The sequence below is a fragment of the Bos javanicus genome, chromosome 8, assembly GCF_032452875.1.
Source record: "Bos javanicus breed banteng chromosome 8, ARS-OSU_banteng_1.0, whole genome shotgun sequence".
NCBI lineage: Eukaryota > Metazoa > Chordata > Mammalia > Artiodactyla > Bovidae > Bos > Bos javanicus.
The window spans coordinates 76143623-76170063 of NC_083875.1; the positions used below are offsets into that span (position 1 = coordinate 76143623).

At 42.8% G+C, this 26441-nt stretch overlaps 1 protein-coding gene across 2 annotated transcripts in view; it reads right to left on the bottom strand.

Annotated features, from left to right (window-relative positions):
* Positions 1-7546: 7546 nt before the first annotated feature.
* Positions 7547-26441, bottom strand: part of DCAF12 (DDB1 and CUL4 associated factor 12) — a 38233-nt gene continuing 19338 nt past the window's right edge. For both annotated transcript variants that reach the window (XM_061425952.1, XM_061425951.1), the window contains exons 3-9: positions 22446-22652; positions 21366-21426; positions 14478-14671; positions 13461-13526; positions 12067-12229; positions 10158-10336; positions 7547-9649 (exon numbers count right to left, since the gene is read on the bottom strand). In XM_061425952.1, coding sequence (XP_061281936.1) covers positions 9491-9649; positions 10158-10336; positions 12067-12229; positions 13461-13526; positions 14478-14671; positions 21366-21426; positions 22446-22652 — 1029 coding nt within the window. In that variant the 3' untranslated portion in view covers positions 7547-9490. The remainder of the gene's footprint in view (positions 9650-10157; positions 10337-12066; positions 12230-13460; positions 13527-14477; positions 14672-21365; positions 21427-22445; positions 22653-26441) is intronic.

Consider the following 26441-nt stretch of genomic DNA (forward strand, 5'->3'; position numbering starts at 1 on the left):
CTAATATTACATAATTAGAAAGACTAGCATAATAAGCCCCCATAAACCCATCTGACAGCTTCAACGATTATCAATATAACTCTTTAAAATAATCTAACCCTCTGAATTATTATTAATTAATTAATTTTGGCCACACCTCGAGGATAGAAGATCTCTGTTCCCCAGCCATTGATGTAACCTGTGCCCTCTGCTGTGGAAGTGCAGATTCTTAATCACTAGACCAGTGGGGAAGTTTCTCTTAGGATTATTTTAAAACAAATGCTTGACATCATGTTACTTCATCTACAAATAAAATATCTCTAAGAGGTAAGATTAAAAGAAAATGTAATTATTTTAAAAAGTCCATACTCACGATATCATTATACCTAGAAAAAGTAATAGTAATTCTTTACTATTATTTAATATCCAGTCAGTGTTTTAAGTTTTCCCTAATTATCTGTATTGTTGTTGTTGTTTTTTTCAGTGGCATTTTTTTTTTCTTGGCTGTGTCCCGTAGCTTGTGGGGACTGAACCCTGTCGGCAATGAAAGTGCTGAGACATAATCACTGGTGCATGCATGCTAAGTCACTTCAGTCATGTCTGACTCTTTGCAACTCTATGGACTGTAGACCGCCAGGCTCTTCTGTCCATGGGATTCTCCAGGCAAGAATACTGGAGTGGGTTGCCATGCCCTCCTCCAGGGGATCTTTCCGACCCAGGGATTGAGCTCGCTGCATTGGCAGGTAGGTTCTTTACCATTAGTGCCACCTGGGAAGCCCCTAACCACTGGATTGCCAGAGAATTCTCTCCCTGATGATCTTTCTCAGTTGCATTGTTTTGAATTAGGATATAAACACCCTTATGCATTACATTGCTTCCTATGCCTGTCTCAAGTCTCCCTTAATATATAATAGTTCTCTTTTTTCATGCTATTTGTTTACTGAAAAAAGTAGAACATTTTCCTTAGGTTCTGCATTTGGTTGTTTGCATCCCTGCTATACCATTAATATGTTCTTCTAGCCACTATATTTTCTGAAAACTTAAAGATCTAAAAGCTTGCACAGATCAAGTTTGATTTTTCTGGCAAGAGTAGTTCTTAAGCAATCCTGTTCAATTCCTATTGCAACCCATCAAGAGGAACATAGTATGTGGTGGTCTCTCTCTGTAGTAAGATTAACCAAGAATATGTAACATTTTTATTTAGAACTTCCCTGGTGGTCCAGCAGTGAACACTCTGTGCTCCCAATGCAGGGGCCCTGGGTGCTGCAACCTAAACCCAGAGCAGCCAAATAAATATATAATTTTTTTTTAATTTTAAAATTTAACTGTTTCCTTATTAATGGGCTTCCCAGATGACGCAGTGATAAAGAATCCACCTGCCAATGCAGGAGATGTAAGAGTCACTGGTTAGATCCCTGGGCTGGGAAGATCCCCTGGAAAAGGAAATGGCAACCCACTCCAGTATTCTTGCCCTGTTTCCTCTGTGTGCCCTCTGGTGGATGAGGCTAAGAGGCTTATGAAAGCTTCCTGATGGGAGGGACTGACTGTGGAGAAAACTGGGTCTTGCTCTGGTGGGCAGGGCTGTGCTCAGTAAAACTTTAATCCAATTGTCTACTGATGGGGGCGTGGGGGCTGTCCTCCCACCCTGTTAGCTGTTTGGCCTGAGGCGACCCAGTCCTGGAGTCTACTGCCTCTAGAGTGAGTGAAGTGAAGGTTGCTCAGTTGTGTCCGACTCTTTGCGATCCCATGGACTATACAGTCCACGGAATTCTCCAGGCCAGAATACTGGAGTGGGTGGCCTTTCCCTTCTCCAGGGGATCTTCCCAACCCAGGAAACGAACCCAGGTCCCCCACATTGAAGGCAAATTCTTCACCAGCTGAGCCACAAGGGAAGCCCATACTGGCTCTATGGGAGGGCTATTGGTGACCCCCAAGAGGACTTACCAGAGATGTAGCTCCCAGGACTGCTGCTGCCAGTGCCCCCGTCCCTGTGGTGGGCCACTGCCAACCCACGCCTCTGCAGGAAGACCCTCAAACACTCATAGGTAGGTCTGGCTCAGTTCCCTGTGGGGTCACTTTTCCTTCCCCCTTGGCCTTGGTGTGTACAAGATTTGGTCTGTGCCCACTAAGAGTGGACTCTCTGTTTCCCCCAGTCCTGTGGAAGTCCTGTAATTAAATCCCACTGGCCTTCAAAGTCAGATTCCCCAGGGATTCCCAGTCCCTTGTCCAGATCCCCAGGCTGAGGAGCCTGATGTAGGGCCTAGAACTGTCACAACAGTGGGAAAACTTCCTTGGTGTTATTATTCTCCAGTTTGTGGGTTGCCCACCTGACAGGCATAGGATTTGATTTTATCATGATTGTGCCCTTCCTACTGTTCCGCTGCAGCTTCTTCTTTGTCCTTGGATGTGGGGTATCTTTTCTTGGTGGGTTCCAGGATCTCCCTGTCAATGGTTGTTCAACAGCTAGTTGCAATTTTGGTGCTCTGGCAGGAGAAGGTGAGCAAATGTTCTTCTACTCCATCATCTGGAAGCACACTCCTCCTGCCACTCTTCTTGTCTGGGAAATCCCATGGGCCGAGGAGCCTGGCAAGGCTACAGTCCTTGACTGAACCCGAGCATGAACTTCCAGTTGTTTGTTCTGTCTTTTTTTTGCTAATTAATGCTATGACAGGACTTCCCTAGTGGTCCAGTGATTAGAAATCCGCCTGCTAATGCAGAGGACATGGGTTCGATCCCTGGTTCAGGAAGATCCTACATGCCTCAGAGCAACTAAGCATGGGCCACAACTACCAAAGCCTGTATGCCCTAGAGCACGTGCTCTGTAACGAGATGCCACTGCAATGAGAAGCCCACGCACCGCAACCAGAGAGTAGCCCCTGCTCTCAGCAACAAGAGAAAGCCTGTGTGCAGCAACAAAGACCCAGTGCAGCCAAAAATAATGGATAGAAAATACTCTGATAAGTAGAGAAAACATATTAAAAAGAAATAATGCTCAACAACCATTCTTATACATCTGTCTTCGCATACTTGTTTAGAATATTTCCTAAAATTTCCAGAAGTCTGGGTCAATGGAGACAATCAATTTTTGTTGTGGGTTTTTTTGGCTGCACTGTGCGGCATGTGAGATCTTATTTCCCAGACCGGGGATCAAACCCTCACTCCCTACATTAGGAGTGTGGAGTTTTAACCACTGGACTCCCAAGGAAGTCCTGAGATAAGAATTTTTCAATGCAATAAATACCATTTTGCTAGGCTGTCTTCCCAATTAAGATCATAGTAAATAAAATAAACCAATAGGAGCAATAACGTCAGGGCTGACTTTTCTGCTGACTTGGGCATCCTTCTTACTCTGGCTAGCAGCTCCAGGTCCACAGAGGCAGGCACGGGGCAGATCCTATCATAAAGCAGGTTTAGGTGTGTTAGGCCTTAACTAGATCTTCTATTTTCTCCTATTTTCAAGGGGGACTGCAGAGAGCTGTCCATATTTACTGGCTAATAAATCCTAGATGAGAAAGCACCCTGAGTCTCTGCTGTGTATACTGTGAAAAGGTGACCTAGAGTAAAAGTTTAAAATGTTGAAGCAGTTTGAGATAGGAAAAAACAACCAGGGGTAGGCAGATTTGGGGATTACCGCCTCAAGTTCTGGAAGGAACAGGATTTTCAGCCAGAAGCAAATATTTTTCTTTATTTGGCTGTACCGGGTCTTAGTTGCAGCAGGCAGGATCTAGTTCCCTGATCAGGGATTGAACCTGGGCTCCCTGGATTGGGAACATGGGAGTCTTAGCCATGGACTTCCAGGAAAATCCTTGAGCTTTAATTTTTGCTTTTATAAGTCTTAGCACTACTACGTAAGTACAGTTCCTCTTTGTATTATCAGAAAACATTTTTCTTAAATCTCAAAAGTGATTTTATAAAAATTGGCATCTGGAAATTCCTCAGAATACTTCTGTATTAATTTGCTAGGTTTGCTGAAATAAATTACCACAAATTTGGTGGCTTTAAAGCAACAGAAATTCATTCTCTCATGGCTTTGGAGGCCAGAAATCCAAAATCAAGATGTCAGCAGGGCCACAATCCTTTCTAGGGCTCTAAAGAGACTCATTCCTTGCCTCTTCCAGCTTCTGGCGGCTCCTGGCTTACAAATGCATCACTCCAATCTCTTTCTGTCTTCATATCATCTTCTCTGGTTGATCCCGTATGTCCTTTTCTGTCTCATAAAGTCACTCTCATTGGTGTGTATGTGTGTGTGTTAGTCACTCAGTCATGTCCGACTCTTTGTGACCCCATAGACTGTAGATCACCAGGCTCCTCTGTCCATGAATTCTCCAGGCAAGAAGACTGGTAGCTACTCTTTTCTCCTGGGGATTGTCCTAACCCAGAGATCAAACCCAGGTCTCCTGCATTACAAGCAGTTTCTTTACTGTCTAAACCACCAGGGAAGCCCTCTCATTGGAGATAGGGACTCCCTAACTCAGTATAAGCCCATCTCAATCCTTCCTAATTACATCTACAAAGACCTTAAAGGTCACACTGATGATCTGGTGGCTTCCCTGGTGGCTCAGACCATAAAGAATCCACCTGCAATGCAGGAGACCCAGGTTCAATCACTGGGTTGGGAAGATCCCCTGAAAGGGGGAATGGCTACCCACTCCACAATTCTTGCCTGGAGAATACCATGGACAGAGGAGCCTGGCGGGCTACAATCCATGGGATCACAGAGTCAGACACAACTGAGTGACTAACCCGATCACTGTTCTGAGGTTCTGGTAGACTTGAATTTTGGGGGTACACCATTCAACCTATAATTTCCAGTGTTTTATTGGAAACTATTAGGAAAATAAGACTCATTTAATAAACCCTACTCTATTTACTTGCTTTGAGGTCAGTAGTAGAGGATCACTTCCAATTCTTCTTAGGCTTCCCTGTACCAGTACAATAGTTGTTGTGGATGACAGAAATCTAATGTCTAATTTGAATTCCTGTCTTCATTGTATAAGATTAAAACAAAACAAAACAAAAAAACTTATGTCCAGAGAGGAGTAAAGACTTGTTTAAATTCATGTCCATGAGCATCAGTGGTAGAACTGTAACTGAACCCATATCCTCCCCTTGCAGGCCACACTCGCCTTCGGCAATTGGCACTTCGCCTCCTCCAGGGAAGAGCAATAGTATCTTTTCTTTTTTTTCCCCTCCAGTATCTTTAATCAGGTAATATAACATCCTCTTCCCTCAAGAAAAGAAAAGATCTAACGCTGGAAACTTAAGCATGGTGATTGGAGCAATAATTTTGTGTTTTTAGCAGAAGGGCCAGGGGAAGCAGAGTAGTGGTGGCGGTGGTGAAGGATGCTTCTTAGGTAAGCAACACATTGTAAGGCCCAAACTGCTACAAGGTACCCAGCAGTGTTCTCTGCATTGACCAATGGCCTTAACCCTGGGGAACAAAGAAGCCAGATTATTATTTCCAGTCCTCTATCCAAGCTGTCATCAGCTAAGGAAAAAGTAGCTATGAGCAAGGGAAGTTTAAGATGGGAGTTGATCATTTATTTTCTTCCTGTTCACAGCACTAGGAATGTTAATTACAATTCTGAATACTGCCTAACAACAAAGGCAGTAAACATGTGACACTGAGCTCAGCTAATGAATATTATTATCGTTTAAAAGTTCTGACTTCAGCAATTACACACTAATAAAGAGGAGTGTTCAGACGTGAGGCTCAACCCAGGGGGAATTTAAAAGGACAACTCACACCTGTCTGGAGAGCTGAATCATAAGTTTACACAATTCCATCTTGAGTTCAGTTCACACCTCTCTCTCTAGAGGTAGTTTAGAAACAAATTTCTAACATTTGTTTCTCTAGATAATTCTTTGGAGGAACTGAAATGAAGGCAGGAGAATCAAGTTAACAAACCTGAACTTTTTTTTGTCTTCTTCAGTAACTACAGAATTAGGAGCCCATGTTTCTACACTTCCAAAGCTTCCAGCCATTTTAGCACAATAGTATGAAATGAGATGTGGCTAAAAGCAAGAAACATGGAGTATTTGTTTTCTTCCCTTCATACCCCGTGCCACAACATTGTTGTCTGTGAGACACTAGCCAACTGAAAAGAAAGGAAAAAAACACTTGGATTGTAGGATCTTAGAAGATTGACCCCCCAATCCTAAACCAAGGATCTTGACACCCTGACTTCTTTTCCTGGGTACCTGGTCTAGGAAATGTTTGGGATCAGAGAGCCCTGGGTTGGCAATCTTTAGCTTTATTAGGAACACTAATAAATTTAACATTGTTATCTTCATGGACCAGACTAATACTAATCCACTTTTGGAGTGGCAGGGATGGGGGAACCTGGAGCATAAATGAGACTCCAAAGCCGTCTGCAAAAGGACCTAAAGTATTATGGGAGGGGCCAGTAGACCATTTCGAATGAGGCATGTGCCTAAGAACAAGGACTTTCTTTCATGGCCTGGGAGTAAGGCCTGCTGGCAGGAATGGGAGGGCCCACGTAAGTCCACAAAGCCCTTCTGTGATACATAGCTTGCTGCAAAGTCTGGCTGGAAAGTGGGAGCAGGGCCAAGATTCCACAGAGGCCAGAGGTCTAGGCCAGGCCCTCCCCATACTCCGTCACCTTTTTCTGAGCATGTCTCATGCACGAGTCCCATGGTAACCCCAAACCTCAGGTTGTGAAGAAACATGTGTTTGCTTTCATCTGCATTTCCCCCGAGCAATCTGAACATGGGACATTTTGCAAACAACCATTACTGTTCCAAGGATTGGGGATTCTGAAAAATCTCATTCTGGGAAAGGCTAATGTCAGTCCCTTTCCAAATGCTTTAACTCTTCTCCTCTGGGAAGCCCTTTCAACTGCTTCAACTCCTTCACTTCCCCTTTCCTGCTTTGCAGCCTTTGATCATGTATCAATAGGTGGTTGCTTGTACCAATCATCTTCTGAAGCAGTCTCTAACAGCAGCTGTATCCAGCTTGTCTGACTCTGTGGCCCAGTCCTGATGGGTCCTCCAGAGATGACTGTGAGGAGAGTAGTAGGGTTCAGCAGTCCACCTTTCTCTCAGTGACAGCCCGCTGGGAAGAACATCACTCACTAAAGACACTGGTTTCTCCTCTTACAGTGAGCATCTATGGTTCCAGCTTCAACAAAATGAAAGCCTGTTTCCTGGGGCACTTTCAGTCATTCTCAGGGCCCCTCCACTGAAGCAGACGGGGCCCATCACCACCCCTGGTTTATGTAAGAGGAGCTGGTCACTTTGCTCATCCAGCCACTCAGAGCAAGGACTAGCATGCTCCCTCCCTGTCAGTCTGTGCTTTTCTCCAAGCACCACACCACTTCCTCCAGGCATACCTACTCTCAACTGACTCCAGAGCAAATGCTCCTGGGCCGGGGTTGGGGACCAGGAGCAAGCAGGTATCAGTGTTTCTGTGTTTGCCCTTGACCCACCTTTACCCTTGAGGGAACTCCTGTGTTCTACTTCAGGCAATCTGAGAACCCCAAACTGACCTTCCAACCAGTCACTTGGGACCTTTTTCCTGCTGCCTCTTGGTTACACATACTCAAACCACTTTGCACTGGAATATTTATTTATTTTTACTTGGCAAAAAGTCAAGTGCTACATTTTGAAAAACAAAACCTCAACCAACCAAATGCATTACCCATCACAGAAGAGGGTCTGCCAACAGTACAAAACATTCTAAAATTATTTTTTTATACAAGTAGGTTTAAAATGAGTTCTGTGAGAACTAAGAAATCTACAGCTTGTAGTTTAATAATAGAAAAAAATTAAGACAATTAAAAGATCTGTAGCATCCAGCATTTTGCTTAATTCCCTGTTTATAGCACCTATGTCTCTAGGTTAGAAGATGAGAATTCTAGAACCTATGGTGTATGCCTTGCAACACTATCCAGGGTGGACTTGCTGTCTCCCCTCCCTATCAGCGCCCATCACCAAAAAGAAGACACTCTTTTTTTTTTTCAATCTCCTTAGTTACACCCAGAGCAGGGGGGACAACTGGGAAAGCGACTTGGACACTACAGTGCAGGAATATGACTTCTTTCCCCCAGAATGGGCTGCTACCAGAAACAGAGTATGTGCTTCGAGTGGTGGAGGAATGCGGGGGTGGGAACAGCTCTTATCTGCAATATGATGCATAAAAAAACAAGGAGTAACTGGTCAGTCAGTTGCCTGCAAGTTCAAAAACCTCAGACTAAACAGTTCAAGGGCGGAACAAATCACTGATCACATTGCTGCTTTTACATGCACAACGCTGCTGGCTGTAGGCCACCCCATCGCCATCCCACGGCTGAGCCAACAGAGCGGCTCCACTGTCTTCAGAAAACACACATTCCACACATGAGGCACTCACTACACACAGATAAATCCCCTGCTCATCCCCACCCTCCTGAACTGAACCCATTTTAGAAAACACAAGCAAAACCTACTGCGGAGATTAGAAGAAAGGCAAAGACATTTCTCCTCAAAGCCAAAGGGACCAAAGCATGTGAATTTTAGCAGACCTGAGGCCTCCCATTCCAGGTCCCTGAGAAACCATATCAGGTCTTGTCTGAGAGGAGGGGGAGGGAGGTTGGGATGGAAATTCTTTTTACCAAGTCCCACCAGACCTTCTGCAACTGCCAGAGCTGCATTTTGAACTGAGACTCTGATGTTTTGGGGGTAGTGGCCATGGATTTGACCAGATGGGAAACTGAAGTGGAAGTGACACATACACAGAAATGTCCTCCCCCAGGGGACACACAGAAGGGGAGAGGCAGGTGGGAGATGGATTACTTTGGAGTCCTGGCATCAGAGTCCCAGAAAGCTTTCAATCGAACTCAGAGGGTTTCCTACTGGTGATTTGTTTTCCTTTCTATTTTTACTTCCTATAATCAGTGTTGTTAGACTTTACAAAACAAGATAAAGACCAGTCCCAAAGCTGGACTCTGTGAATAAAGTTGTTTCTTTTATAAATATTTTAATTACAGTAATCCTCACTCCAGGTAACTTCAATGACACATGGTACGTGCAGGCACACAAGTTCTCTCTCACACACACACACCACACATATAACACACACACAGCCCCCAAACTTTCACAGAAAGTCTAGGACAGCAACTATATAATTATAAAGGAGCCCTACCTCTCAAGAGTGAAGTAAGGGTGAGAATGAATTATGTCAATCTAAGGAACCCAGAGTGGGGAGAGTGTGTGTCACTTAAAGAAAAAATACAAACAGGAATTAACAATGTCTGGTTGAGAAGCCAGAAAGAAAAAAGATAGTAAAGTTAAATTCTGTTTACCAAACAAAAAACGAAACAAAAAAACAAAAAGTCCTTTAGATTTCTGAACAGAGGTTCTTCCTATCAAGTGCTTAAAGCATAGGCAAACTCTGGTGTTCCCACTAAAATATGAGGGCCTCACACAACTGGAAAAAAATCAAAAGAAGAAATGGAAACTGAGGATGGAAGTTAGTGTAAATCTCTGCATTTTGGGAGAGAGTTGGTTGTCATTAACTCCAGAGCCCAGCATAGTTTCCATGGAGCCCTGAAGGGAGGGGACCTCCTGCCACAAAGAGTTTCGTTCCGGACGAGTCGTAGCAGTGGGTGTAAACAGCATTGGGGAAGAAATCAATGTCCGAAAAGTAATTCCTCCAGGTTTCATCATGATTCTATGGGGGAAAAAAAAAGAGACTCTGTTAGCACTTGCCAGGGGCGCAGAAAAGGCGAAAGAAGGGACAAGGATGCTTTCTGGGCCCCTTGAAAGGAGAAGGTCCTGTTATCTATCACTGGATCCCAGGAGACTGGTGCTCATTGACTTGGGGCCCTATTTTTCCAAATGACATTAGGGAGGAGCCAAGTAGGATGAAGAAATGCTACACAAGCCTAAGGTCTTCTCAGGACTGCTGGAACCAATGCTTTAATAATTCACTGGCAGTCTCAGGGGGGAGGCTCCTTCTCCTTCTGGCTGTTATCACCTGCGGGTTATCCTGGGTCAACTGGTATGTCTTCTGGGCCTCAGTTTTCCCATGGATGTGCAGACACAAAAACAAAAATCACGGGACAGTGTCTTTACCTGCCTCTTACTAGTGAAAAACTATGATGTGTTAGTAGGGGTGGGAATGTAAAGACAACTTTTCTGTCACTGGCCAGTAACCATGTGAGGCCGGGCTTACTCACCAGCCAGCCTTTGCCAGTTGTTAGTTTCAGGTTCTCTCCTGCGAGTTTGGGCTTGGACCCGTAACAAGCTGAGAGCTTCTCTTCCAGGAACCTTTGAGCTCGGATGTCATAGAACAGCAGGGAGCCCTGCCCTGTGCCCACAGTGATGATGTGCTCATAGAAGCTCACTGACCGGATCCCTGAGACAGAGAAAAGTAAAAGGGTGATCGGATCTGCGAGCCTGAATTTCTCTGGCACTGAGTTCACGTGCCACCCCGACATACCACATCACCTTTCCTGTGGCAGACCCAGCTCATGCACAAGCCAGGGCACCGTGATGCCACACTGGCCATCCGCACATTAACAGGAACCTTCCCATAAGCCTCAGAGAAGTGCCTGATGATGCCTGAGATGCTTGTGGCCTAGGACCGCAAATCTGCCCTGAACCTTCTTGCCTCTCCTTGGCTCACTCAAGGCATCCTTCATCACTCTGAGCTCTTTTCCATTATATGTTTCTAACCCGCACTGAAACTGAGGGTAATGTGGGTATTTATAAATCATTACATTAACAAGGACTTTCTTGTATTTGACCTAAAACCACTACCATGGCACGGCAAGAGGTCTTTATCTGGTATTAAGTGTGTTAGGAGAGTGGCAAATAGCCTAGAACTCAAGACCCAATGCTGCACAGTCTCTCACTTGTGAATTTAAGACAAGTCACCTAATCCCTTTGGGTCACAGGGAAAATACATCTGCTGCATCTGTGGATTAAATAAGAGCATGCGATGCGAAGAGGTTTCACTAGTATTTGTGAAATCAATATCTTATTAGGTTTGAGTGCCACCCCTGTAACAGTAACCAAAATCTCTTCACTACAGACATCATTCCTGCTAAGGCAGTTTACTCTTTCCCTTACTTACAGTTACTCTCTCAGTTCTGAAATCTAAGTATTTCAAAGATAACTGAAAACAAGTCCAAAACAAAGGCGTATCTGCAACATTTGCATGAAAATAAATACTTGAAAGAAGCTAAAGTGTAATCCACACAGTGCCTTTTAACTGCAGTGAAGGGGAACAAAGGAGAGATAAGAAGAAAACACACTTTGTTAGATTGGATCCTCTGGATTCTGGTCCCTGGGCTGTTCCCCCACCAACCAGTGTGATGCTGGGCAAGTTATTCAACCAGTCTGGGTCCTAGTCTCCTCCTCTATAAAATGGGGTATAAACTGCCTCTCACAGGGTTCTTGGTAAGATGAAATGAGATGGCTGACAAAAGTATTCTGAAATCTTTAAGTACAGTACAAACATGCCTTTTTATTCCTCAATAAAGGATGAGGGTGCCCTCTGACAGAATATGCTATTAAAGATTGGTGGTGGTGGTGATGGTGCGGTTTTGAAGTCTAGTTCATCCAGTGGTCAGAACTAAATATCTTCTTTATCTTTACTGATTTACAATCTATATACAATGCACTGCAAATATTCAAAGTACACAATGTGAAGTTTTAACATATGTATATATCCACAACACCATCACCACAATGAAAATAATCATTATTACCCCCAAAAGTTTCCTCATAGCCCTCTGTAAAATCCCCCTCAGTCTACTGCATCATCCCTTAGCATAAAATGAATTTTCTAGTTCAGGCAGAGTTCCAACAAAAAAACTAACACAGGAAAGAGAGTAGGGTGATGTGAGGGAGTACGGAAACCACCAATATCCTGATGGTTGGTTTCCATCAAAGCCTTCTGTGACCACACATTTGTCTAAAGTGTTTGAAGCTTGGCTGCCACGCAGGCATTCCAGCTCCCCTGTGTGTCACCAAACACCTTCATAAAAATCTCTGTACTTGTCTGGAAACCAATATAGAAACAGAAGGTCAAAAACCAATGGCAATGCAGCTGTAAGCCTGAGGGGCACACAGGGCTCTTACCACTGCCTCGCTCCCTGGAGCAGACAGACTTGACGTTGTATGATGGCTGCCGCGGATCCAAGAAAGAGACGTGAGCTTGGGAGCCCACTGCATAGACTGACCATTCATTACCATAGGCCAGGCACACATTTTCACGGCAATATGGCAGTTTGGTGGAGAGGAGCTGAAAAGAGAGAGAGGAGAAAGGTAACCACGATAATACTAGAGAGTATACAGAAGGGCGCTGTTCTTTGCTGCCCACCTCTGTGGGCTTTCCTCATACACAAGATATGCAAAGTCAGAGATCAAAAGACACGTATTGCTCCATCCCGAGGCATGTTAGAGAAACAAAGAGTGGTGATAATAAACGAGATCTAGGTACTGAAGAGGACTGGTTAGAGGAAACGGTCAAGCTGGAATTAAATAATGAGAAGCAGAGAGAAAGGCCAAAAACCACAGGCTGTTTCCAGGGATAACTCCAGGGCACTAAAGCCACGGGCCCATCTGTTTTCTCTGCCAGGAAGAGCTCAACCTTCTCACTGATCTTCAGGTAGGAGACCTTGTTTTTGGCTACCTGCAGCCTAAATACCCCACTGTGTGGTAGCTTACACTACAGAAAGCACACTCGTGGCTCTGCTCAACCCAGGCAGCCCAATCAGCGCTGACCCTGGATCCTTATCATTTAGCCAATCTTCAGAGCCCACTGAAGTTGAGGCACCCAGCAAGGGTGGTGGAGCATAAAGCCTCCTGCGACATGAAGGAATCAGTAATTCCTAGAGCTCTGCTTCTTCTTGAAAGAGATTCCATCAAAGAAGGAATAAGTCTCAAAGGCCTCTGGGACAAGAATAGAGCAAAGGATTCACAGGTACGTTTAGCTTTAGGCAAAAGCTGCTTGCAAATTCATACCTTGCATTAGAGAAAGAAATGGTAACCTACTCCAGTGTTCTTGTCTGGAGAATTCCATGGACAGAGAAGCCTGGCAGGCTACAGCCCATGGGGTTGCAAAGAGCTGGGACACGACTAAGCAACCAACACACATACCTTACATGATTATTTTGGAGATGACTTCTCTTAATTGACTTTTGTCAACAACTTCCAACATTTAGGTTTGCCTGCCCTGACAATGCTGCAAATAGTCCATAATCCATAAGCAAATACTGAAAGGCATTGTGGAGTGGAGGACTGCGAGCTCAAGGAGTCTCAGCAGGCCCTTGCAGTATGAACAGTGTGAAAGCATCACCCCACTGACTCCTCTAAAAGATTTTCGAGAGAGGAAGGCTAGACTCAGAAGTTCATGTACCATGTGGTCACATGTCCAGGCACTTCAAGAATTCATGTTTTAGATAAGAATGAAAAATTCAGAGATGACAGTATTTTAACTTGAAGGTGAAACTACTAAGTCCTGTTCAGCACACCTTAGATAGGGTATTTTCAGTCTTCCAGAGATGAAAGTAGCCATCCAGCGATACTGCTCCCAATTCCTGCAAAAGCAATGAAAACAGGTCATATACACAGCAACTAACATACAACAGTAAGCAGGAGAATACCTGCAGGATGCGGTCCTCCATTCCCTCACTTGGATCCCATGATGGTGCCAGGGATTATCAGCCCCTCATCTCACCCTATGAAATGCAGCTGGACAACATAGTAAAGCAAGGCTGCTTCTTGAGAGAACCCAAGAAGCTAGTCCAGGCTTGCACGGAGACACTCAAGGTTCAAAAAGCCAGTAGCATACAATCATACACATGACATCCTGTTTGTTAGAACAGAGCACACACGTGAAAGCCAGTTTTGTAAGTCTCAGTGTGAGAGCTTCTGTAAGTACAGGGTCTAAGGTAGGAGATAAGTCTACCCCTAACTTCTAAATATGGATGAGAGATGGGAGGCTAAGGGAACTAGCCCTCAAATTGTGGTCTGACTCAAATTTTGGGAAAAGCCTTTCTTCTCTTATGGGTCTGGGTCTTCAAACCAGCAGTCTACTTAATAGTTCAGTTTCAGGAGATCTGACTCAGATGATTAGACTTGATGGAAGCACTGAGAAGAGGCTGTGAAGAATGAAAAGAAACTGAATACAAGAGAGAAGAAAGTGACTGCATGTAGGAAAATCATACCCAAAACAGAGCACCTGCAAGGTCATGTGCAGATGAGAGACAGATCAGAATGCCCCTGGCGAAACTCTGAGAGGTTAACAGACGTGAACCATGCAGAGAATATTCACTGCAAAGGGAAGGTTTCGTAATTTTAGTTATAATCTTTCTCAGACAGAGATTGTTACTGAGCATCCCTCAGTCTTCAAGAGATGCCGCTTGGGCTCAGAACTAAGTTATGCAGTTCTGACTTGGGAAGAGAGAAGGGAAGCGCATCTTCCAAGACATAAGCCAAGAAACTGAAGCAAGGGGAATAGGCTTCAGGGACCTCTGGCAAGCTCATACCTTGTTCTTGTTGTTGAAGGCCAGAGCCCGGACCTTGCAGTTGTCAGGGTTTGTGTCCTCCTTGGGGATGTCCTTTAAGGCCTTGTGAGTGATGTGAGAATACACAGGGACTCGCGACACATTGTGCCTTGCATCACTTTTGGTCAACACATCATCTGTCACCTCCCAGAGTCCCATAGAACCATCACGTGAGCCTGCCGGGCAAGGAAACCATGGGTATCAGACATACCAACTGGCCACGAGACAGTCCCACAGAAGCCAAAAGGACTTTTTTTTTTTCAAAAGGACTTTCTTAGCCTAGTTCTCTGTGCACCATGTTCACACGTGCGGAAGTGTGGCCAGCGGCCCAAACCAAAACGGACAGCAGTATGCATTTTAACAGCTACACTGAGAGGATGACTCAACTGAAGTGCAGGAGTTGATATATAATTATATATATGTATATTTTTTTGACCATGCCTGTCCCACAACCTGTGGGATCTTAGTTCCCCAACCAGGGATCGAATCTGCACCCCCTGCATTGGAAGCGCAGAGTCTTAACCACTGCGCTGCCAGGGAAGTGGCTGTATCAAAATGTAACCTTTAAGTGTAATGTGGTTGGTGAGACTTTTCAAAAGAGAACATAATACATTTGACAAAGCTCAGTAATGTTCCAAGCCAAATGCTCAGGTTACTAGGGCATGAATGCACAGGTGATTTCTACTAGGCAACAAGATCTGGCAACTTCCACTCTAGATCAGTGGTGCTTAACATTTTCTGAGTCCCAGTACCCCTTCTTCAGACTTAGGAATGTTAAAGACTTCTTTCTCTGGAAAAATACACCAAAGATCTACACTGCACACTCAACTTCGGGGAGGTTCCTAGGCCCCTTAAAGGGACCACAACCCCTGAATTAAGAATGACTGTTCTACATAAGATGAATGCTTAATAACATAAATTGTTTTCCTTAGGAAATAATAATGAAGCACTTAAAACAGGTCTATTGGATAGATATAAAACAGTATATCAAGAACCATTAAAAAAATTTTCAAATTCCTTTCAGTATCAGTATTTGCCAACATTCCTTTCAGACCAGAAGGTGCCCCTCCCACACTTTAAATCTCCTGAATACTTCACAGTAAAAAGTATCTAACATGGGAGAAATATCACTCAATTTGTTTGCACCGTAAGGTCTGTGGACAGGTTCAAAACAGAGGGTTCAATGTGTGTGAAATCCAGAAAAGGACACCAAGAGAAGGGCATATCTAGAGAACTACGTAAGAGTTATAATGCAAGTTAAAAAAATAAAACACCACAAGCTTTATTATGAAAAATGTCAAGCACGCTGAAATGCTGAAAGAATTTTACAATGAATTATATACTTACATCTAGAGTCTACCATCAACGTTTTCTTATGCTTGGTATATCATACATCTGTCTATCCCTCTAAATGATCCTATTTTAACCTAGTAATGATCCCATTTTAACAACTGGAGTATGTACTGAAAAAAGACTAGCAAGATGTATTTAAAAATGTTAACAGTGGCTATCTCTAGGCAGAGATTGTGTGGGTAATGCTTTCCTTTTTTATTTGAATTTTTAAAATTCTTATAACAAACATATGTTACTTTTGCAGTAAGGAAAAATTTATTTAAAGAACTAATCTGGCAGCAACATGAAGATGAGATTAGAGGAGATAAGACTAGAATCAGAGAGAAAATACAGAAGGACATTGGGATAATTCAAAAGATAGATGACAAGCACCCAGGGAAGACAGAAAATAAATTGATGGGTATAAGAGATATTTTAGAAAATCATATCAACAGGGCTTGGTAATCTATGGAGAATGAACAGAATTAGTTCCCTGGCTGTGTGCCTAGGTAGAAGGCAGGAACATTTACCAATATGTCAATGGTAAGGAGAAGTGTGGTCCTGGGAGGGAGATGATGAGTTTGAATACCCTGAATCTGAGGGGAATGTTCATCATCAAGGGGTTGATGTTCATCAAATATGAACATTAACACTGGTTAACAAGTATGGAGCATTTTCACTATGGCAGCCACTAAACACTATAATATTTGATCTTCCCAATGACCCTTTAAAGTATGTACAATCATTATCCATGTTTAAACCCAAGTCTTAAAAAGGCTTAAGTAACTTGTCCTCTATGCTAATAAGCGGTAGGACCAGGATTCAAATTCACGTCTTTATTATCAGAGCCAATATTCTTTTTTTTAATGCAGCAAAACCTATTTTAATGCTAATGGTACATCAAACATTTTTTTGGGTAAATAATAGAACCTTGTTTATACCCAATTAAATAAGACATCTACACTGACTTAAAACTATCTGAACTTTCTTGCTGATGTGACCTCTCAGAGTATGAAATTCCTGATTTGGATGTAAATGAAGCATAAATGAAAATTCAACAGCTTTTTTTTTTTTTTACTGCACTGTGCAGATTATGGGATCTTAGGATGCCAACCAAGGATCAAACCCAAGCCCTCTGCAGCCGAAACATGGAGTCTCAACCACTGAACCGCCAGGGAAGTTCCTCCCCAAAAATCTAGCCCCTGCTCTCCTGCACAGCTGAATGTTGGAGCTATTAATATTTGCAACTGAGCTGCTTACTGCAAAAATTTGAGGCAGTTTCTCAATCTTTATATATATCACTCCTCCAAATTAGGCTTATTGTCTCTGCACGTATTATAGTTTTAAAATGTATACTGTGATTTTACTCTTTAGCTTCCACAACTGTATGTGTGGAAGCTGCACACAGCTGCACACAGCTGTCACAGGGCATCTCCATCATTAGGGTAGGGAGGTGTACCAACTTAGTTGGATGATCAGGAAACTGAAACACAAGCTTCTTTCAATATGTAACAATTTGGAGAACACAGCATTTGAAGATTATTATTTGTACAAAGCTGTATTTCCTCAATTTAGATGGCAAAATTATATATTAGGAACATTGATGGGTTTCTGTTGTGTATGTAGAGTTTTTATTTATTCTACAGTTTATAAGGAAGGTATGGTCTATATTATCATAATTAAAGTCTCAACAGAAGATGTGAATAGCGCATTTAGATTTTAATCTTTCTTTTTTTTCTGGCCGCTCCATGAAGCATATGGGCTCTTCCCCAGTTAAGGATTAAACCAGTGCCCCCTGCATTGGAAGTCTTAACCACCAGACCACCAGGGAAGTCCCTAGATTTTAATTTTTTACTATTAGTATTAGTTGACTTACAATATTCTATGTTTCAGGTGTACAGCACAGTGATTCAATATTTTTATAGATTATACTCCATTTAAGGTCATTATAAAATAATAGCCATATTTCCTCGGCTGTAAATATATCCCTGTTGCTTATTTTATACATAGTAGTTCGTACTTAATTCCATACTTCTATCTTGCCCCCCTACCCCCACTGATAGCCACTAGTTTATTCTCTTTTTCTGTGAAACTGTTTGTTTTTATACATTCATTTTATTTTTGGAGTCCACATTCCAGTGATGAGTTTTTGTCTTTCACTGACTTATTTTACTAAGCATAATACCCTTCAGGTCCATCCATGTTGTTGAAAATGGTAGAATTTCATTCTTTTTTAATAGCTGACTAATAGTCCATTGTGTATATATACCACATCTTCTGCTTTTTTTTATTTTTACTTTACATTGGAATATAGTTGATTAACAGTACTGTGTTACTTTCAAGTGTACAGCAAAGTGATTCAGTTATATATATAAGTATCTATTCTTTTTCAAATTCTTTTCCCATTTAGGTTATTACAATATATTGAGCAGAGTTCCCTGTGCTATATAATAGGTCCTTGTTGCTACCTGTTTTAGCTTTTTAGATGTAGCTTGTGGGATTTTAGTTCCCTGCCCAGGAACTGAACTTGCACTCTTGGCAGTGAAAGTGCAGAGTCTTAACCACTGGACTGCCAGGGAATTCCACAGCTACCTATTTTATTAATTTTATTTTGGCTGCTTTGGGTCTCGGTTGTGGCACATGGGATTTTCACTGCCTCGTGTGGCCCTGTTCATCGTGGTGCAGGCATTTCCAGTTGTGGGGCTCTGGAGCACGTGGGCTTAGTTGCTCCTCAGCCTGTGGGATCTTAGTTCCCCAACCGGGGATTGAACCTGTATTCCCTGCATTGGCAGGTGGATTCTTACCCACTGCACCACTGGGGACATCCCCTGACCAATTTTTAACTGGGGTGTTTATTTTTTCATAGAGTTGTACGAGCTGTTTATATGTTTTAGATATTAATCTTTGTTGGTGATATCATTTGCAAACATTTTCTCCCATTCCATAGGCTGTCTTTTTTTGCTGTTTCCTTTGCCTCAGGAGATCAAATAAGACATTGCTATGATTTATATTAAAGATTGTTCTGCCTATGTTTTCTAGGAGTTTCATGGTTTCCAGTCTTACATTTAGGTCTTTAATCCATTTTGAGTTTAGTTTATTATATTGGTGTGAAAAATGTTCTATCAATAATTTCATTCTTTTACATATAACTGTCCATTTTTCCCAGCACTTCTCATTAAAAAGACTGATTTTTCTCCATTGTATATGCTTTGCCACAGATTTACTGACCAGTTTACTTCTTTGTTCTGTCCCATTGATCTGAGTGTCTTTTTGTGCCAGTACCATACTGTTTCAGTGACCACAGCTTTGTAGTTTAGTCTGAAGTCAGGGGGCATGCTATCTCTAGCTTTGTTCTTTTTCATCTCAAGATTGCTCTGGCAGGACTGCCCTGGTGGTACAGTGGATGAGAATCCACCTGCATTGATCCCTGGTCCAGGAAGATTTCACATGTTGTGGAGCAACTACACCCATGTGCTACAACTACTGAGCCTGTCCCCTGGAGCCCAAGAGCCACAACTACTGAGCCCAAGTGCCTAGAGCCCATGCTCCACAAAAGAAAAGCCACCACAGCGGGAAGCCTGCACACTGCAACCAGAAAAGCCTGTGTATAGCAACGAAGACCCAAAGCAGCCAAAAGCAAGCGAGCAAACAAACAATTAAAAAAAAAAATTGCTCTAGCAATTTGGGGTCTTTTGTGGTTCCATATTAATTTTAGGACTGCTCTAGTTTGATGAAAAATGTCATGGGTATTTGGTAAGGATTGCATTAAATCTGCAGATTGCTTAGGGAAATACAGGTATTTTAACAGCATTAATTCCTCTAATCCAAGACCATAGGATATCTTTCTCTCAGAGTCAATATTCTTTCTTCTTTTTAAATTGAAATATAACTGATTTAGGTACATAACAAAATGACTCAGTATTTTTTGCAGATTATATTCCATTATAGGTTATTATAAGACACTGAGCATAATACCCTGTGCTATACAGTATATCCTTTATACTTTTTAATTTTATATACAGTAGTTTGTATCAGTTAATCTTATACCCTTAATCTATCCCAACTCCCTCCCTCTCTGTTTTGGTAACCATAAGTTTATATTCTACATTTGTGAGTTTGTTCCTGTTTCAGAGCCAATATTCCTAAAACTTGCTTACTGTTCACAAAATGTAGCCTTGGAAGCTATCAGCCTGAAAACATAGAATGCTCCCAGGATATATTAAAAAGAGAAGGAAAGCTCTCCAAAAAAGCCATGTCCTGGCTCCCAACAACCCCATTTAATTCAGGTTACTGTCATACATATAGTCCCTATAGAGGGGACAGGATTCAGTCTTTGCCCTCCAGAAGCTCTCATTTCTTGGGAAGACAAATGACAGGGAATCCAAAAGCTTCTGAACCACTAGTGAAAAATTTTGAACTGTGACTATGCTTGTCCATTAGACTTCTCTTCCTTCCTTGCTGTTTTCTATTGCCTTGCAAAAAATCCAAAGAAAGAAACATTTATGTTCCCTTAGCTTTGTTTGTAGCAGTTCTAAACATGGGCTTTGAACTGAGAGCTGGCTTCAGATCCTGACTCCATCTCTCACTGTCTCTGTAGCCTCTGGCAAATTATAACTTCTCAGAATCTAAATCTTCTCAATTGTGAAATGAGGCTAACAATGCAAACCTTCTAGGATTGTTATGATAATTCTATGAAATAACATATGAAGTACTTAATTTAGCAACTCTTGTGATTTTTAAAAATTTGGGAATTTGGAATGGGCGATTATATTTTTACATATATATGCAGGCATGCTCCATCGTTCAGTCATGTCTGACTCTCTGCAACCCCGTGGACCGTAGCTCCTGAGACTCCTCTGTCTATGGAATTATCCAGGCAAGGATACTGGAGTGGTTGCAATTTCCTCCTCCAGGGGATCTTCCTGACCCTCATCTCCTGTGTCTCCTGCATTGGTAGGTGGCTTCTTTATTGCTGTGCCACCTGGGAAGCCAGGTACCCAGAAAAGCTGGCTGGCACTCTGAGCCTGTGTTCTAGGCTGCTGTGGGTATTCAGAAAGCATTTTGAGTATCTCTTCACTCATTTCCATGTATTTTTCCTGACTGTTCTACCATTGGGAGGGGAATTCCCCCAATCCTGTACAGCTTTATTAACACTATAAAGTTGTACAGAAAATGATCATTGCTCCTAATATTTTCCAGAGTACAACTTTTCCAAAAGCACTTTCCCAACTATTGTCTCAGTGAATCCCAACAAAATGTTGAAGCTAAGGGGCCATCACACAGGATCTATTAAAAAAGGCAGAGTATGAGTAATAAGTGTACCAGTACTTCCAGTACTTTCCAGACTAGGAATATACAAGGGACATGACTTATCCAAGGTCACATGCTAAGTCAGATAAAGAGACGATACAAGGTTTTCTGGCCCCTGGCTGATGGTCGGTTATTGGGCTATTTCTAGTCCCGCTACTATCCCATTTGTAACTTTGAGCCTCCCTCCCTCCCTGCCACACCAGAATTCCTTGCAAAAGGGCACTTTACCAGACACGGCCATAGTGTCACTGATCCACGCGATGGAAAAGATCCAGTCCTTGTGTCCATCCTTCAAGAGGAGGGCGAGATGGGTGCGGGAGGAGGGGGGAAAGAAACGAGTGAAATGAGGATCGCAACGCACGCCCCTGAAAAGCTTAAAAGGCTGGATGAAAGTATCTTTGTAAAAATTACAATTCTGATCTCTGGTGATGGCAACCCAATTGGCATGAGCCTACAATCTTTAACTTTCTGTCTTGAGAAGCTCAAAGCTGGAATGAAATTGGCTTGCCTACGGGCTATAAACACGGCCGGTGGACACACTGCTCCAGCACTTTATCTCTTGATGTCTTACCTGTGGCTCCTTCCACACCATTACCCACCTCTCATCCCTCCAACTTCATCCTGGCACTCTCCCCTTTGCTTTCTGGGACAACAGCTAGAACCGACCTCTATGTTCTTCCATCTTTTGAACTCTCTTCCTCAGACATCAGGATGGCGTGTACCCACATTTCCTTTAAGCCTCCCTGTTCAAGTGTTATTCTTATCAAAGAGGCCTTCCCTGACGACAGCATCCTCCACCACACTCTCTCTCTTTAGCCTGCCTTTACTCTTCTCCATGGCACCCACCGCTCTGACTTACTGCTGGTACATTTTTGTTGGTTTATATGCCTCCCTTGACTTGAGCACAGGCTTCAAGAGGATATGGGGGCTTTGTCTCTTTTATTCACTGCTACATCCCCAGAGTCTAAGACAATGGCTGGCCACAGAAGGGTCAAAAAATAGTTGCTGAATGAATAATTTAACAAACTTTTCTGACCATGGGCAGTAGGAGATGTGTAAACACCAACCCACTGCTGCTGGCATCTGAGGTGTGCTGCACGCACCTCTATCAAACATACCTTCTGTCAACATCTGAAGCTCTCTGTGGGGAGCGCAGTACCCACTCTGAAATCTCTACACCCACATCTCACCGTTACAACTCCTCACCCCAACCCAGCCCCCGAGTCAGCAGTAAGCAAACCATTCCTTCCTGAAGGGCTTAAGGGAGGAAGGTCCATGTTACCTGCTGGACTCTGTTTAAAAACTTACATCTCCCACACACACAGGATCTAGTGTAGGCAGCCTATAGATGGCAAGACTATTAGGGTTGTCTCCTCCAGTGGCTAACAGTGTTCTAGAGGGATTCAGCTCGATAGCATGGATACCGCAGCCCTGCTGAGTCACACATCCAGGCTCCCGGTCCTTCAGAATGGGAATCTTGGTGATCTGGCTTGTCTGGACATCCACTACAAATAGCTACAAGAGAAAAGAGAGAAAGAAGGTGAAGTTTCTCTTCAGTGTGGCTGACCTTGGCTATAAATATCCATTCATTCACCCAGTTATCCTTCAAACATTTAATTAATGTCTACTAACTACAAAGTCAGGGCTATACTAGTCAAATGAAACATGTAAATAAGAAAACATAACAGAGATAGGTATAATATGTTATATAAACACAGAAGAGGAAGAAGTAAATTCTGTCTGATAGTCAAAGATGGCTTCAAAGACTTGTATTAGACTTTGGACCTAATGAACCTGATGAAAGGTTTTCTACCAGTGCAACCGTATTATGTATCACTAATTCTTACCAACACATGTGTAGAAAATTATAAACAAAACACATCACAACCACTATTAGACATAAGTATAAACCATACCAGGTTTGCTAGAGTGACCTGAGATAGGAGAGAAAGAGATATTCACATCTCAATTACTTATCTGTCCTGTGCCTCCATGTCTCTGCTTATGCTACTCCTCCTGCCTTAAATGCCCTTATCCACTTCTGTAACAAACCAACCCTCTTTCGTTCTCCAAAATTCAACTCAGAGAAATGCTTGATAGAAAAGATCAGTCTTAGAGAAAGGGCATTCCCAATAGAGTCTATTAAACTCTTTATGTGATTCAATGATTCATTCCTTTATTTGCTCACTGAGTCAGCACCAATTCAATGCCAAGAACTGTTCTAGGTGTGAGAAACCTAACTACTAGGAATGATCTCTGTCCTCATATACCTTATAGTCTAGGAAGTTCATTTAAAATTCTACCAGCAAATCTCAGAGTGAAGCCAAAACATGTCAAATCTTTAAACAATCTACTGCTTGCATAGAAAGATGAAAGGAGGAAGTAGGTAAGTCTTAAATTTAAAATAGAAAAAGAAAAGGAAGAGTAGTTGGAATAAGAATGTCAAGCAGAGACTGGTGGGGGGAGGGTGTGGGTTTTAAAAAGAAAGGAAGAGTGAGGGGAACCACTCCCAAACCTGTAAACCCTGATAACTATTTAAGGCCGAGACCCCACCTAACTGGCACCATCACCGATGTGTCTTGAAAGGCATTTTCAAATTTTCAAACTCAATGTATCTAAAACAAATTATCTTCTTCCCCAAATTGTTCATTTCATCTGATGCCACCAAAATCTCCCTGCTCACTCAAGCCTGGGATTCACCCTATACTCCTAACTTCCTCCTAAATATTCCTACAGTTGGCTCCTTCTTCTTCATCCTCTCTCCTCTACACGACTTGCCTTCAGGCAAGGCCATCAACAAAACTAAACTCCACACTATAATCATTCATCTTCTTAAAGAATGGAAATCCTCCCATGTCCATTAAAAAATATCTAATAGTTCCCCTACCCCTAAATTCGACTTCCCTGGTGGCTTAGATGGTAAAGCATCTGCCTACAATGTGGGAGACCTGGGTTCGATCCCTGGGTCGGGAAGATCCCCTGGAGAAGGAAATGGTAACCCACTCTTGCTTGGAAAATCCCATGGATGGAAGAGCCTGGTAGGCTTCAGTCCATGGGGTTGCAAAGAGTTGGAGACAACTGAGTGACTTCACTTTCACTTTCCCCTAAATTCAAGCCCTTTAGCATGGCATCAAGATTCTCCTCAACGTGGCCCCTATCTATCTCTCCAGCTTCACATCCTTCCATGGACGTTATACTATAGAAAGAGCTGCTTATAAATTATTACTCACACAAAATCTTCAATGATACATAATGATTTTATCTCATGGTTAGGCTGTTCCAATGCCAGAAATGCTTTCGCCTACTCTTCTCTTTACCTGGCTATTATGTCCTTACGTTTCATGATTCAGTTCAGACATGTCCTCTCCTAATATTTCTTAATGTCCAGGCTGATTAAGTTCCTCTCTTGTAGGCTTCCAAGATAGCCCTCTACTCACAATACTTAGATCTTATCACAGTTTTAAAATATTCACTTGTCTCTCTTCTCCATTAAGCTAATAATGCCCTCTCAATTCCAAGAGCAGGGGCTTTATCTTATCTGGTTCTGTTCTCCTGCCCCAACAACACAGAGCTACACAGTAAGCACTTAAGAGTAACCACCTTACTGAGGCCTGCCCAAAGATGTTAGGGGGACCCCTATGTCCCTGCACTCAGAGTGGGGCCCTGGAGCTGAGTTCATCTGATATAAGCCCAGATGTCCAGATCACAGCACTGTCCTGGGGTGGCCTCCTGGCTCAGGGAGAACCAGTCCAGAGGCTAGATTAGACTAGGTCATTCAAATTCTCTCAGCAGTATGGAACTGGCTGGTGGCGCTAAACCAAACTGGGTGGCCATTTTCTACCAAAGCCATTCCCAGAGAAAAGGAAACAGTAAATTTAGGAAGCATGGACACCCCCGGTTCCTAGTGGCTTTCCAATTCCTAGCTGTTTCCTTCTGAGATCCAAGAATACTTTCTGCTCTTGGGGTTTGTGAGCTAGCCCTTCCAAGAAATATGACTGGGTTTCTTACTCTTTTATAGCCTACCAGATTTCTCTGTCCATGAATTCTCCAAGCAAGGATACTCGAGTGGGTAGCTATTCCCTTCTCCAGGGGATCTTCCTGACCCAGGGGTTGAATCTGGGTCTCCTGTGTTGCAGGCAGATTCTTTACCATCTGAGCCATCAGGGAAGCCCTAACCTAACCAACACAGCCTCGCAAATGTTTAATACAGCAAAATTTATTGCCACTCACACCTTTGTGTTGTATGGGACAACGTACCAGTAATATGTCAGCTTCTAGACCAGTGATTCTTAAACTGTTTATCACAATAACCTAGGGAAGTTTCTTTTTTAAAAAAACTACAAAACAAAAACAATTCCCATAGCCTACCATAAAACTCCTTCAAACTAGAAAGTTCTGAGTTTTGGGCCAGTAAACCTGAATTTTTGTCAAGAATCTCCAGGTGAATCTTCTGACTGCTCAGGTTTAAAAACCACTGATCTAGAGCCGTGCTAGTCAAAGAACACCTGGAAGCTTGCTGGAAACCAAGAATCTCAGGCCTCACCCTAGACCTACTAAACCAGAATCTGGAGTTTCTCAACATCTCCAAGCACACGGAAGTGTCTGAGACAATCTGCTCTGTACACTAAGGACAATGTATTTGATAAGAAACAACCCTATGCCTTAAACAAGTCTCCATTTCTGCCTCCCAGAAAAGGAAAAGAGAAAAGGCTTTATTTATTTGCGTCCAAGAAAGTCTTAAGTCCAACCTCTCCAGTTTTGGACTTGGGAGAGGTCTAGGTTTAAGAATGTTGACTTAGCAGCTTTGTGAACTTCATCAGTCATTTAACCTTTCTGAATCTTGCTTATCTAGAAAACTTAAATAATATTATTTATCTAATATTATTTATCTAATAGGGCTGCTAAGAGATTTAATAAAATGTGAAGTTTCTAGTACAGGGCTCAGGACAGAACAGGTGCCTTACAAGTACTAGTTCAGAGATAGTCTATTCTAATGTTCTGTTTGATTTCACAGGTTATAAGACAGAATAGATGAACAAAATTTCATACAAGGGAGATGCAAACGGCTGGCTCTGTAGAGGAAACCAAGAGTTGACCCACAACCTCACCCTCACCAAGGAATGACAAAGCAGCATGTGAAGGAGGGAGCCCCCTTGCTTTTTCAAAGGAAGTTTAAGAGATGTGGATGGGGTGCCACATACTGTCTCCCCAAGCTGTGTGACAAGGGGCCAAGGCTTCATACAGCTCCTGTAACACTTCCCAGAATGGGACTGCTCCCCACTCACCAACTGGGATACCTGCCAG